Source organism: Oikopleura dioica, chromosome 2 (assembly GCF_907165135.1).
Source record: "Oikopleura dioica chromosome 2, OKI2018_I68_1.0, whole genome shotgun sequence".
NCBI classification, from domain to species: domain Eukaryota; kingdom Metazoa; phylum Chordata; class Appendicularia; order Copelata; family Oikopleuridae; genus Oikopleura; species Oikopleura dioica.
Genome location: NC_137292.1, coordinates 14,937,361 through 14,951,668, shown reverse-complemented (window position 1 = coordinate 14,951,668; position 14,308 = coordinate 14,937,361). Strand labels below are relative to the sequence as shown.

Below are 14,308 nucleotides of genomic sequence, written 5' to 3'. Positions count from 1 at the left end.
CAAAGGGAAAGATTCTTTTAGCCAGAAAAAGGATATTGCAAGTAACTGATTCGAAAATTTGGCGAAAAGGGGTTGAAATGGTCTTTGGCGAGCTTGAGCTGATTGAGCAGATGAGAATCTTTCTCGCTCAAGTACCGACATGTCAAATGAGACTCAGCTTTCTTTTTGGCCGTGCGAAAACAGCGACTCGCAAATTTGAACCAATGCTGACAAGGGCAGCAGGGGAGGCCCCTACCGTCCTAAAGAGATGTCAAAATGCGAGCAAAATCTCGCCCGGGTTGACTCGCACTTGTCAGGCGACGAGGAGCCCCCGTCAACGTCGAAATTGCAATGTGAAAATTTCACGTGTTCCATCAACACTAGAATCTTTTTTCGACGAAAAAGAAGGAGAAAGTTCATCTTTTTGAGTCAATTCCTTCAAAAGCGTAAGAACTAAGGTGCAGTTTAGAATCCCTTCAATTCGCCTTCAATTACGCGCTTCAAGAATTTAGGCACCAAAATTAAACAGCCCTAAGTTTCTCAGACTCGATCCCACGGAAGCTTCATCTGCTCATTTGACAAGTAGGTCAGTATTTCTGTAATACCTCCAGCCGCAAAAACACTTTCCTGTTGCGTGTCATTCCCTTTTCCGCGGTTTTGCAATTTTGAAAAAAAAATCAGATTGGAACCGATTTTGAAGATTCTGTATCCCGATTCTGTAATGATCAAATAGCAATTTGTTCGATCCCGAATGCTGAATTTTACCAAGTGGAACATCATCTCCCGTAACTTAGCTTGGATCTATGGGAGAAAAAAGTGTGTTTCAGTTTTTATTCAGAAGTAAAGAGCTTGAAATCCGTTTATATGGCGACTTAAGGACCCCCCGTCAGCTTTTTTCTTCAAAAAATAGAAATTTTGGAAAACACCATATTTTTGGTTCTTGATGCGTCTTCGGGTTAAACTTGCTTTGAAAACTTGATAAGGGGAATATTTGAACAAGAAAATTCAATATTTTTGCCAAAATTAGGGCAAATTCGGCAATTTTCGGCGAAAAGTGCAATTTTCAAATGCGATTTTGGGGGTGAAGGAGTCGAGATAGACCCCCAAAAAATGAAGCCTCAAAATCGTTTTTTGACCCGTAGAATCCATTTCCGGGGTCAAAATTTTAAAATTCCGAAATTTGATTTTTCGAAAAAAGCTGACGGGGGGTCCTTAAGGGTGTCAACAACGATTTCCAGCCAATTTTTGACACATTGTTGTTGACACCCTTAAGTAAGGACCCCCAATTTTATTTGAGAGAGGAAAGCTCTAAAAAGAAATAAATTTTGGATTTGTAATTTTTTTAATTCCAAAAAAATATTTTTTTTTCTTGGAAAGAAACGTTTTCACGTTGTCTTCAGCGAAAATTCGCTCGCTACAAATTTCTCAGTTTCGAAAAAAAGTGTTTGTGTAATTTGAATTCAACACGGCGCGAAGAGTGTTGTCAGAGAAAGCCAAAGAACAAAGTGAGATCTGCCTCTTACAAGCGTTTCCAAACACTAATTGGAGCATCAACAACACAATTCGAAGCAACCAACGTTTCTAAGTGGCCGCTTCTGGCTTAATGATGCAAGTTAAACGAACGAAAATAAAATAACGAGAATGAATAATAAAGCTTTGTTTCGTTTTTCAACCTTTCTTCTCATCCCTTAAAAAATCTTGTTCTTTTTCTTTACAAAATCACAAAATAAACAGCTTTGCTATAAGCTCGAACAGACGAAGCCGGAAATAACATATAATTACTTCTGCTAAGCGTTTTTTTCTACGTCATCAAGAGGTATTGTTTTTGAAGTTTTAAATTGACATAAACCTATTTTATCGGAAGCAGGGATCGTAAACCTGTGTTGAAACCTGAATCATGGTTCTGGGGAGGCTTTATAAATAGCCGCGCTGCGGCTTTTCCGAAAACGAAGCCGCAACGCAGCTTCGCCAGGATTTCTAAGAAGATATTAATTTTCGCGGATTTTCATTAATGCTTTTTCAGGACAAAATTTAGGGTTTATTTTCAGATTGCCGAGACCAGCTTGTTAGTCACGTTATAAAAATTTTGGGTTCGGTGGAAAAAGGCATGTTGGCAGACGAAAAATCTGTTCAAAACATGAACAGAGTAGCTTAATAGTAGCAGGCTTTAGAATTAAATTCAGCTCAGTGATGAAGGGGCCTTTACACGATCAACCATAATTATGGTTTGATTATTGTAGTTTTAATTTATGTTTGGATCAATTTTTTTCGCAGAAAGGTGGATTCGGAACAGACACGAGCGTTGCCTTCTTTTTTCCGGGAATCTATTTCAAAAATCCTAGAATTCAAACAGACAGACAATAATGATAATGATAATTACTTATGATACTGCCGTTTTCATTTTTCCGCGTTCGAAATTAAACGAAAAGCGGAATATCACACTTGATGATGAAATTGGGAAGGTGAGTTGTGATTATCATTTTTACGGGCGATTAAATTTGAAATTAGATCCAACGCGAACTGGATGAGCTCAGATTCCGAGAAGGCAGTGCCTCTTCTTCAAAAGAAAGTTGTTTTGGGTACTCTTTTGGTAATTGTCAGAATTGATTGTTGGACTGAAAATAAATCACGGATGCTTTGCGTATTTAAAGAAAATACTCAATCAAAAGAAAAAAAAAAATCAAGGTCAATTGTCAATTGATTATTTTCAAGAAGCTCAATTTGAATATCATAAAATATTCTCTTAAGAGTAAATAAAAACAGTTTCATTAGATGGAGAAAAAATCTGGGTTCTGAAAACCTTTAATAAAAAGCAGCAACGCGGCTTTTTTAAAAACGAAGCCGCAAAGCAACGTGCTTTCTTAAATAATAAAAGCCGCAACGCGGCTTCGAAATCACTTTTAGCATCTATTTCAAACAACTTGAAAAGCCGCTCCGCGGCTTCGTTTTTCAAAAAGCCGCAATGCGGCTTAACAGTTAAGCTCTTAAGATCCTGACTCAGGCTTTCAACACAGGTTGCCGAGCTCAAGAATCAGAAGAACTCAATCCAAATCAATCTTCTTCCTTCTTTCTTGATTTTAGTTACGGTACTCAAGCCCACCTGGTCGCGGCACTTTATCCCGAGTGACTGTCGCAATCCAATAACGTCTGAAAAAAAAATTGCTTTAGAATTAGTTTTAGTAGCAGCCCTGTGCACTTGTTTCGCCGCCCGATTAAAAATTTTGGACATGTTCACTTTTTTCAATTAAATTAGAACTGTGCTCGATTGAAGCACTTGGTTCTTTGGCTATAATCAGCGCGGCTGGAGATTTTTTAATTTTCTTTTGGAAGGGACTGTTTTGAATCACTGTTTTATTGGCGAGGGCGAATAACGTGGTGAATTGCTTTTCTGAGAGGGTTTGGTCTTCTTTTAAGAACTACCGTGCGTAAAATCAAGACCAGCGAGTTCCGTTTCTGCTATTTTAAGGGGGTGTGATTCAAATCAACGAGCTTTTTCGGGGTAGAAAGTTAGGGTTAGGGTGAAAGGAACCGACAAAAAAATTTCGACATATTTTGCGTGGGCTACTACTCATCTGCTGATTGGCAGATTTGCCGAATCTTGGCTTCTGATTGGTTGAAAATTTCCTCCCAAAATTTGTCGAATTTTTTTTTGTCGGTTTCTGACATCTCTTATTTTTCTTGGTAAGAGGTTAGGGTTAGGGTTAAGGGAAACGACAAAAACTGCGACAAAGTTTCGCGACAAACTCATTTTGGCAAATCAGCAGCTGAAGGGAGAAGGCTTGAATGGACAGAAAATCGCGACGATTTTGACCAAAACTTTGGTGAAATCTTGGACAAACTTGTTTTCATATAAGTTGTCGCAAAAAATCGACTTTTCTGTCGAAATTTTTTCGAGCGACGACTTCAAAATTTGTCGCCCTTTTTTTGTCGCTCCTTGACGGTTTTTCCCAATTTGAGCAAATGAACTGGCATGGTAGTAAAATTCGAGCTGCCCTAACCCTAATCAAGGGGGCTTCCCAGTCACTTACATTAACCACTTGCCTAGATTCTAGAGATATTTGACAGCTCGAATCATAGGCTCGAATGATGAACCCTCACTACGACTGGAATTTCTAAAAACCAAAATTGAATGAGTTCATTTCTCCCTCTTTCTCGACGGAAAAAATTGAATTACAATCTTGTGACTACTGGCTGTTGTGGGGCAACCTTTGAGCTCAACTTTTGATTCTGGTTTGCGAGGGATGCGAAACAAATATCAAGCGAAATCGCTTTCCGGATAATCTTTTGAATCAATTGAACTATGCGAGCGCTTCTAATGGAAAATTTCATAACGCGCGGAAAAGAGCTTACAATTGAATTTAGGCTGTTTACCAATCAAGCCGCGCTGGAATGGGATTCGCAACTTTTGGAACTTCTATACAAACACGTTTTAACTCCTGAGCTTATTTTCGGGATATTTTTGCATCAGTTTTTTTTTGCTATAAAATGGGTTTTCCTGGAGATTCTTGGTTTTTCAAACCCTAACCTAAGCTCCTCAAATTTTGAGGAAAACCTGAGTCAGGGTTTGAAAGAGGATCATTAAATTTTTAGTGGCTCAGCAATTTACAGTCATTGGAGTCACAAATCGACAAAAAGTCTCAGAGAGTTATAGAATACAAATTTCGCGTGAGCGGCTACTCTGCTGCGGATTGGCCAGTAAGGCGAATGCGGGGTTCTGATTGGTCGAAAATTTCTGCTCAAAATTTCTCGGGATTTTGTCGGTTCCTGATACCTCCCCCATTCTAGCGCCGTATTTTATTAAAGAAGTTTCCAATCCTGACTCAGGTTTTCAGCACAGGTTTCCGGACCTTAACCCTAACCATATCATATTTTTATCCTTATTTTCTTTGATTCGCAAGCAATTTACAACGACAAAACGGAGTTACATTCGACTTTCATCAAGAACAGTATCTACTCTCTACAAAAATGGTCGATAAAAGGTCGTCATATACCGTGCCGCGATACTGATATCTATTCCAATTAGCTAATTGGATTATGAATAATTTCAATTCGGTATTATCGAATCTCTCTTTTCCTGGAGCTCATGAGTTGGCTCCAATGGTTGTGCAATTCACCACACATTGAGATAGGCCTAAATAACATAATGTCAACGATTGAATCAACAGATGCCAAGCCAAGTGTCCTTCGAGAAATCTTGTAAGCAACGTGGTTCTTAGAGAGTCTAAACGGCCCTTCTCTGCTTTTTTCAAAAACACTAAACCTCAACCCTTGGGAAAGACGTCTAAAGAGACGTTGCCAGAATGTAAAATTTGAGTCGACAGGAGATCATCCCTTTTGGCGTTTGTCTTCGGCGTCTTTTCTTCAAATAAAATGTTCAACGACCACAAGGCTCTGTTGCTCCATGCGAAACATCTACTTTGGCACCTTACAATTCGAAAAATTGAAAACGTAGTATTTTTTCGATTTTGAAGATTTTTACCGCGACGGATATTCGACATTTTTCAGCGCTCATTACCGCGGTAGAAATGAGACACGTTCGCTGTAAATCTGGTAGCAGAAAAATTGGCCTTTTTTCGTAAGATGACTATAAGTCTGGTTCTGGCGACCTGTGTAGAAAACCTGAGTCAGGTTCTGACGAGCTTAAATGATAAATTCGCGGCTTCGGATTCAAAAAAGCCACTTTGCGGCTTTTCAGAACCTGACTCAGGTTTCCTTCAAAGGTTGCCGAGAAATTTTCTTTATAATTTTTTTTTCTTACGATCCCGTCCTTGTTTCCGAAAAGATGACTTCTTGAAAGTTAAGAAGGAGGTGACATATCTTTCGCTGAAAATTGGAGCAGTAGAAAGTCTCAGCTGCCCGTTTAATTTCAGGATCATAATCAGCCGGATCGCAGGCATGTCCATCTGTAAATCCGGCGGGGCGCTGAACTGGTTCTAAAAATTCAGGCCCGCTTAGTCTGCAGTCAACGCCCTTCTCAGGATTTCGCTGCCAGGATTCATAAGCGATCGGAGCTGATTTTATTTGCTGCATTAAATTCTAGCCGCAATTATGTTGGACTAAGTGTTAGCTGATTATCGTTCAATTGGAGCGATCAAGTTCATTTTTAGAAAACTTGTTCTTGATCATACAAATCGGACTCATAAGAAATTTTGGCGATGGAAACCGTCGTAAGATCCCTCACGTTTCGATTATGCAAGTCTTTGATTAATTGTGAATCTCGGTACTTGGGGCAGTGCGTAAAAGTTTCCGATTAAGAAAGCACGTTGATGGTTGTCGCCGTTTAATCGCATTAGAAGGGCCCTAAGTATCGGTTGCGAGTGGCCCAGCGCAGTGTCTTTTCTAGAGCGAGTTCTAAAGCGGCGAGACTCTCATAAACATCATTTCTCAAGGGCCAATTAGATAACCTTGATCGTTAATCAAGCAATTCATCAATAATTACGGAACAATAGAGTGCGTCCATCTGAGGTCTTTATGAATTGATGGTGACTGTAACAGGCGAATTCGCTCTAAGCGTCGAAAAATTACGATCTTGCGGGCTGAGTAAACGAGGGATAACACTGATCCCGGCGACCCGGTGCTTGGGTCATAAGATTTGCGGTCCAACTTCGCGACTAATCAACGAACTTGCATCTGGCAAGGTAGACTGAAGATTTCTCTTTCTCTTGTACTTTTCCAGACTAGACTTGGAAGTTCCAAGTTGGAACCCTTTGTAAAAACCTGAGTCAGGTTCTGATTAGCTAAAGATGAAAAGCCGCAAAGCGGCTTCGCAATACAATCACACTTATCAATTTTAAAATGTCAGCGAAGCCGCTTCGCGGCTTTTCATTTTTAGCTAATCAGATCCTGACTCAGGTTTTTAAATAGGTTGTCAAGAATATATTTCAGAGAAACTTTTTCATAAAGCAAAAGCTTACTCTTGGCAATACAAAATTCTGTCAAAACCAAGAGGGGATACGTAAGAAAGTATTTTTCGAAATAAAAACCGGAAAAAGAATAATCTCAATTCAACGAAAAACCATTGAGAGGATCTACCGTCTTTTGAGCTGTGGGATCAAAGCAAACAGCCGCGCTATAGCAACTATTCTATTTTTTCTTCTTGAATTTTTGGGGTGTGGATTGGGTGGAGCAAACAAAAGCGCAGAAATAAAGAAAATAAGAGATCGTTATTTTTTCGGCTTCTTGATTATTTGATTGAACGAGGGAAAACAAACGGAATCAACGAGAGAGAGTGTACTGCTGTTTACAATGACGCGGATCGGTATTGTTGGATTTGGCAAATTGGGACAAGAAACAGGGGGCCGAGGTTCGTTTCTTTTTGAGCTTGATTGCTTGCTCAAAATAAGCATGAGCGTAGGAGAAGATAATTCAGTGCTATTTTCGTTTTTCGCGTAATAACAGACCTTTTAGCCGTAAATAAGCGCCCTGCCAAAAAATTGGTTTAGATGCGCAAAAGAGTTAATCATCCAATTTTCATTTTGATTTTAAAATTTAAGTATTTAATTCGCGAATCTAAAAATGAAATGCAAATGTTTTAAAAGCCTACAAATAAAAAGTCGCTAAGGATAACAAAAATGTAAAATTCTAGTAATGGATTAGTGACTAAACTTGTCAAATTTCCCGTGAGCGGAGCAGATAGACCATGACAAAGGATAATAAATTACGCAGCGCGAAATAAAACGCGGCCGAGCGGGACCACTTCGCCGAAAAGCCATGTAAACGGGAAAATATTATAGAGCTCGAAAATGTGCGCACTCGTCACTTTTACGAAACGCCGTTTTCGTCCTCTTTTGACATCATTTTCAGGAAAACATTACTTATTACTTACCTGAAAGTGTCTTATCCCAGCTAATTTTTAGTAAAAACAGTGAAACAATAAATTTCAATAATTTGATGAAAAAATTTGGATCTCGTTCAAAGCAATTTATGATTATGCGGAGAAGAGTGCTCATTTAGAGGTAAGCCAAAATATACAGAGCTTTTTGTTTAGTTTTTATGGTAAAGGATGAATTGCATGATCAAATACCGTAATCTTTGAAAAATATTTTTCTATTTTCTTAAGGCTAGGGTCAATTTTGATGGCATCTCTGGTTGAATTCAAATTATGCTATTAGAATGGTGATGTTCTATTCAAAGCATTCTATTCAATCAGGGTTCTAAATCGACTCGTCGAGTTTCGACTAAAGTCGAAGTCGAGTCGAGTCGAGTCTTAGTCGAAAAGACTAGCTCGACTCGACTAGACTGGTTGTGGAAATAAGTCGACTCGATTCGACTCGACTTGACCCGATGTGTAAACTAGATTGTCGACTAGTCAAAAAGTCGAGAGCAATGTTGAGTAGAAAGTCGAAAAATCTATTCGAATAAGTCGAAAATCTTGTCGAAAAAGTCGAAAAGAATCACTATTTTGCTTTCGACTTTTCGACTTCTCTTTCGACTTTCGACTAAATTTTGACTTTTCGACTTATTTTCGACTTTTTCGACTAAATTTATATATTTTTCCAGTTTTTCGACTTTTCGACTAATAAGTTGACTAAGTCGACTCGACTCGATTCGATGGGGATTTTCAGATAGCCTTTCGACTCGGCTTTAGTTTTCGCGGCAATCATCAAAAATCATCTGGAAATCAGTTGAAAAAGTCAACTTCTTCCCTTGAACCGAAATGTCAACGGGGCTGTATGCATAGAACACGTAAAGAACAAGGCGCAAATATGCATAAAAACCGTTGATGCAAAAATGGACCTTCCGGAAATATGAATTTCTGGCCATTTTTCATCCAAAAATAGCTCCATCGTTTATACTAAGGTATCAAGTTCTCGGTTTATTTCTAAAAAGATGATGGAATTTGTTTAACCCATCTTTGTAACTCCTCAGCTCTCTCTTTGTCGAGCATGTCAACATCTGCGTATTGGCGGGTTAACGATGGGTTTCATTTGCTAAATATAGAAGGAGCGGATAGTTGGAGAGCGAACAAAGCGGTAAATACAAGAAACTGGAGTTGTTGATCAATTAGATCTTGCTTGGATAACATAAAGGAATGGCGCTGAAAATAACATTCCACGTAATTGCCTAGTGCTCCTTTTGTGGTCTGCGATAACATTTTGCGTTTTGGTTATACAATTCGCCACCAATTACCAAATGGGGGATCGAACCGGATTTGAGAGCATCATCATGTTAGAGAGATACATTTAGGGTAAATAAGGGCACACCCGTACTATGGGGAGGGCGAGGAAATACGGTGCAACTGACGTGGATGGGATTACTTTTAGACATTTCGAGGGGAGACTCTCGTGGCCGGGGTTCGACCCTGAGGTCGGCAACCTGTGTAGAAAACCTGAGTCAGGGTTCTTAAGGAGCTATAATGGAAAGCCGCTTAGCGGCTTTTAAACGAAGCCGCGTAACGGCTTTTCTAGAATATCATAGTTGGTATTGTAATTTTGGCGAAGCCGCTTAGCGGCTTCGTTTTCAAAAAAGCCGCTACGCGGCTTTTTATTTTTGAATTTTAAGACCCTGATTCAGGTTTTTACACAGGTTGCCGAGCCCAGTTTTGATTCCCTATTCTATTTTTCGAGAAAAATTACCTTCAAAATTTTAGGTCGCCTGGGTCTGGAATCGATCAATGGACAAGTTACTCGATCTCCCCGAAGAAAAGATCCTCGAGGACTTAGACGACATTCCTGATATGCCTTTGCAGGTTCTAAAAGAAAATTACAAACGAGTTGCGCTCTTAATTGAAAATTAAGAAATTTGCCCGGTCAATTGGACCTCTTCGAATTTGAACTTTTTCAGGCCGAGTTGATTGTTGAAGTTGCGCATCCGGCGATTTGGGCGAATCATGCGGAGACTCTTCTCAGCCAGGTTAGAGTTTTGAACTGGACGCCCTTAATTTGGCAAAATGCAAAACAAGCAGCTGAAAAAAGGAGCGAAAAAGCGCTTATTCCTGATTTTAGAGAGAGGGGCGCATCTGCTTGCCGAAAAAATGTCAGAAAATAAAATGTGTCTAATTAGGCGTAACCTTTTCGAAAAAGCATTGTTTTAGGCGGATGTGTTAATCGGATCACCTTCTGGCTTGTCAGTGCAGGAAGTCGAAGACAACGTTAGAACCCTCTGCCAAAAGGTGAGAAACAATCAGCTTTTATGGTGAGTTCATCCTCTCAAACCCCCGAGCGCGACAAATCAAGTGCTTTTTCTAAATGTCGATCTTTCGATAAAAACCAGAGTTGCAAGTTTTGCTTTATTTTTGCTGAGCTGAGCTAGGCTGAGCTGAGTAAAAAATTTTCTGAGCTGAGCTGAGCTAAGGTGGCCTATTTCGGAGGTCATTGAGCGGAGCTGAGCTGAGCGGACCCTAATTTGAGCTGAGCTGAGCGGACCGTAATTTGAGCTGAGCTGACCGGACCCGTATTTCAGCTGAGCTGAGCGGACCCTTATTTGAGCTGAGCTGAGCGGACCCTAATTTGAGCTGAGCTGAGCGGACCCTAATTTGAGCTGAGCTGAGCGGACCCTAATTTGAGCTGAGCTGAGCGGACCCTAATTTGAGCTGAGCTGAGCGGACCCTAATTTGAGCTGAGCTGAGCGGACCCTAATTTGAGCTGAGCTGAGCGGACCCTAATTTGAGCTTAGCTGAGCGAACCCATATTTGAGCTGAGCTGAGCTTGTTGAGCTGAGCGTTACTGTGTTTTTAGTAGAAAAATTGTGTTAAAATCACTTAGGTGAGCTGAGCGGAGCGACTGCTCAGCTCATTCAGTTAGCGCGGCTCACTCAGCTCAGCAAATTTGCAACTCTGATAAAAACTGTAGTTGCTTATTTTTTATTACGTAAGCAAATGGTAATAACCGAATGCCCCGTAAAATGTTTTCTCGCATGTCAAACATAAAACGGCATTTTGAACCAAAAAATCTGTTCTAAAAATAACGATCGGATCCATTCAGCATCGGCGGAGCGCGTTTGTAGCGCGCGGAGCTCTCTGGGGCTCGGAAGACATCTTCAGAATGCGCGACAGCATTGCTCAGATGCACATAACAATGAGCAAGCACCCGAGCCATCTAAAGCTGCATTCCGACTTGGCGAGCAAGATGCCTAAAGATCATTCCGGGATCCGAAGAAGGACGAACACCTGTGTTAGAATTCACGCAAGCGTAAACGAAACGGTGAAACACTTTAAATAGTTATCGCAGAAAAGAGGCCGCGATTGTCATTTTTGACCGACTAAATTTCCTTATGAGTGATCAAAATCCGAGAAGCCGCTTGCGGCTTCGAGAAACAGTATTTAAGCCGCGCTTTGGGCGGCTTTTTTCTGTTTATGCTCGAAGGCGCTAGCGGCTTCTCGGATTTTGATGACTCATAAGGAAATTTAGTCGGTCAAAAATGACAATCGGGGTCTGTTATTGAATATGATTTGAGCTTTTTATGACCAATAACGGTAAATGAAAAATTGAACATCGTGTTTTGCTTATAAAAAACGGGCGCGGGAAAACATGTGATGTGGTCTTGCTTTCGATAAATATTTCAATGGAAAATGAAGTGTCGCATCATCTGGCCGGTGGTTCGGCGGGTCACCGGATTCGCCCAAATCCCGTGAAAATGCACAGCTTTCCTGAATAATCGAGCTTTTTCGAGGCCGAGATTCTGTTTTAATCGACAGACCTTGACATAAAAAGGTCATTCTTCATCTTCTTCTTCTTTCTTTTTCGGATCCCGGCGCAGAAGGCAGCTGCGTTTTGTACGAAGGAAAGAGGGAGCAGTTAGATGTTATTCTTACTTCATATTCTTATCCTTTAGATACCCGAATCCTATTTAACCCTCTAACAGGCCCCGTCCGCGAGCTGTGTCCACTGGCACCCAACAACGTCAACACTATGGTTAAGGGTCACCAGCCAAGTTATCAATCCAGTTAGAATGTTTAATTTCTCGCTGCGCTGGGTCGACCTAGTTGGGTTTAGAAGGATGTCCGGCTCCGAGCAGCCCCGCTTGCCCAAAAGAAAAATAATTCCGACATAATAGAATAACGACTCAAGTGCGGCCCTACTAATGAGTTATTTTAATACTAGCTAACCTAGTAGGAAAGATTTATTCGACTGATTCAATGATTTTATTGAGTTTCTTCTTCTTTTCTGACAAATTTGAATTTATACAAAGAAATGACCGAAAACGCACGAACGGGTTAATAATTCCTCGAACCCCTGGTGACTGAGCTCGGCAACCTGTGTAGAAAACCTGAGTGAGGGTCTGAAAGAACTGAAATGAAAAGCCGCGCAGCGGCTTTTCAAAAACGAAGCCGCGAAGCGGCTTCGCTAATATCACCATTAAAATCTACCAAAATTCTGGCGAAGCCGCTTCGCGGCTTCGTTTTTGAAAAGCCGCTGCGCGGCTTTTCATTTCAGTTCTTTCAGACCCTCACTCAGGTTTTCTACACAGGTTGCCGAGCTCAGCCTGGTGACCCGAAAAAAGCCACATTAGCCCTGTTTGGAATCGGTTTCGACAAGACTATCGGCAAATTAGGAACTGGCTGAAGAATGACGAAAGTGGGAACAGATTTTTTTCTCTCATGGTTGATTAGATGGATTTTCAAATATTTTTCGTAATTTTTGGGAAAACTCAGTTTTACTCCAGAAAGTCAAATTACCGTATTACAAAGTCTTGGAAAATGGTAATTTTGAGGGGAGGTGAATTTAAAGTTCCGGAAAGGAAATTTGCTTGAAGAAGAAATTATGCAAGAAATGCATGTTTGCGAGATTTTTTTTTATTTTGAAATTTCAAAATTGGTAATTTTTAATTTCAGCGTTTCTTGTTAAAATTGCGTCGGAAGGAGTCTGCTTACGGAGAAACGGTAATTTTGAAAAGTAACCAAGTTACAGTACAAAATAAAAAAGAATGATGTAAGACGCATTTGAGGGTGGTAACGGAGCCCGAACTCGATTAATTATCAAATGGTGTTTAGAAGACGCCGCCAGCCACCAAACAGTGTAGATTGATTTTTCTAAGATTTAATTTTCTTCAGAGCAGCCGTCTGCTTCGAACATTGTTTCGAGTGAAAATCGAAAGGTCGAAGAATGCTAAGCGATTGTGAATTTTATGGGGTCATGTTGTGGCATTTAGCCACTGATTATTGAATTATATCTGTCTTCCGGGACACGCGATCCATCTTCGATTTGACGCAATCTTCAGGAGAAAAAAGCTGCGTAGAAATCCTGAGTCAGGGTCCTGGAAGGGCAAAGCGGCTTCACCAAAACTTCCATTCTGGCGAAGCCGCTTTGCGGCTCCGTTTTAAGAAAAGCCGCTCCGCGGCTTTCATCAAAAATCTTCGAGGACCATGAGTCAGGTTTTCTACCTGAGTCAGGTACAAAGGTTGCCTGACCCAGGAAAAAGTTCAACAAAGAATCTCCTGTCTTTTGGTCTACTGTAGTTATATGCTTCTTGAAGAGCAGATAGACTCGTCCTCTGGTCGCGCAGCTGCGGTATTAGTTATACCTGGCTGGTGATATGCTAAACGAACTGAGGCTTTTCATAACTGCATATTCATAACATATACTAGGATAAAGGAAGCTGGCGGTTCCAAATATTTAAGCGGAAGCCGGATGATTGCACCAGTGTCCGGAAGCCACCGTCCATGAGGCCCTTATTTATCAAAACCAACACTGGATCAATCTTCTGACGATCAGGCAGCTTTTCAACATTACACAAGGAGACCCTTAACCTAGAATTAGCCCGTCAGACTAAAAACATGTTTCTGTCATCAAAGATAACGTGGATCCAAGAGCATATCTTGATAGCTCAATTTGCTCGGCAGACTTTTCTTTACAAAAAAGTTAATTTCGGCTCGAAAAACCTCCCTTTTTTATAGCGACTCTTTTCTTCTTTTTTTCGCTTCGTTTATTCTCGCTTTGTTTTTAATAGAAAAATTCATGACGAAACGAATTTGAGCGAAGCGAAGCTTCGCTACAAATAAGGGGCTTCTATTAGAGCGAAGCTTCGCTTCGCTTATTATCGCTTCATTATTGACTCGAAATAGGAGCGAAAATAAGAGAAGCGAAGCTTCGCTCTAAAAGAAGCCTCCTTATTTGAAGCGAAGCTCCGCTTCGCTCAATTTCGTCTCGCTCAATTTCATTTCGCCATGAATTTTTCTATTGAAAACGAAGCGAAAAAAAGAAGGAAAGATTCGCTATAAAAAGGGATATTGACAATATCATATTGTGCTTTTCACAGCATTTAGATATTGTATAATGTATTCTTTGGAATTATTATTGCATTACTAGATGTTTTATCAACCGCTTGGTTCAGTTGGCAATGTTCAATTGTCGCGTCTAACCTCTGGATTATCCCATCTTGAACAAATAAT

General features: G+C 40.4%; 1 protein-coding gene across 1 annotated transcript; it reads left to right on the top strand.

Annotated features, from left to right (window-relative positions):
- Window positions 1-7,164: 7,164 nt before the first annotated feature.
- On the top strand, window positions 7,165-11,867 carry LOC145698462 (aspartate dehydrogenase domain-containing protein-like). Its single transcript, XM_081775664.1, has 7 exons — window positions 7,165-7,267; window positions 7,897-7,934; window positions 9,569-9,667; window positions 9,763-9,831; window positions 10,013-10,090; window positions 10,902-11,056; window positions 11,678-11,867. Exons 1-7 carry the CDS (start codon window positions 7,225-7,227, stop codon window positions 11,865-11,867), a joined length of 672 nt encoding a protein of 223 aa, XP_081631790.1. The 5' UTR covers window positions 7,165-7,224.
- Window positions 11,868-14,308: the final 2,441 nt, after the last annotated feature.

What these genes read in the sequence shown, in the direction of transcription:
- LOC145698462 (XM_081775664.1), top strand. Translation starts at nt 7,225, where the DNA reads ATGACGCGGATCGGTATTGTTGGATTTGGCAAATTGGGACAAG. An exon ending in TTCCTGATATGCCTTTGCAG is followed by an intron (nt 9,668 to 9,762) that starts GTTCTAAAAGAA and finishes GAACTTTTTCAG; the next exon opens with GCCGAGTTGATTGTTGAAGT. An exon ending in CGGAGACTCTTCTCAGCCAG is followed by an intron (nt 9,832 to 10,012) that starts GTTAGAGTTTTG and finishes GCATTGTTTTAG; the next exon opens with GCGGATGTGTTAATCGGATC.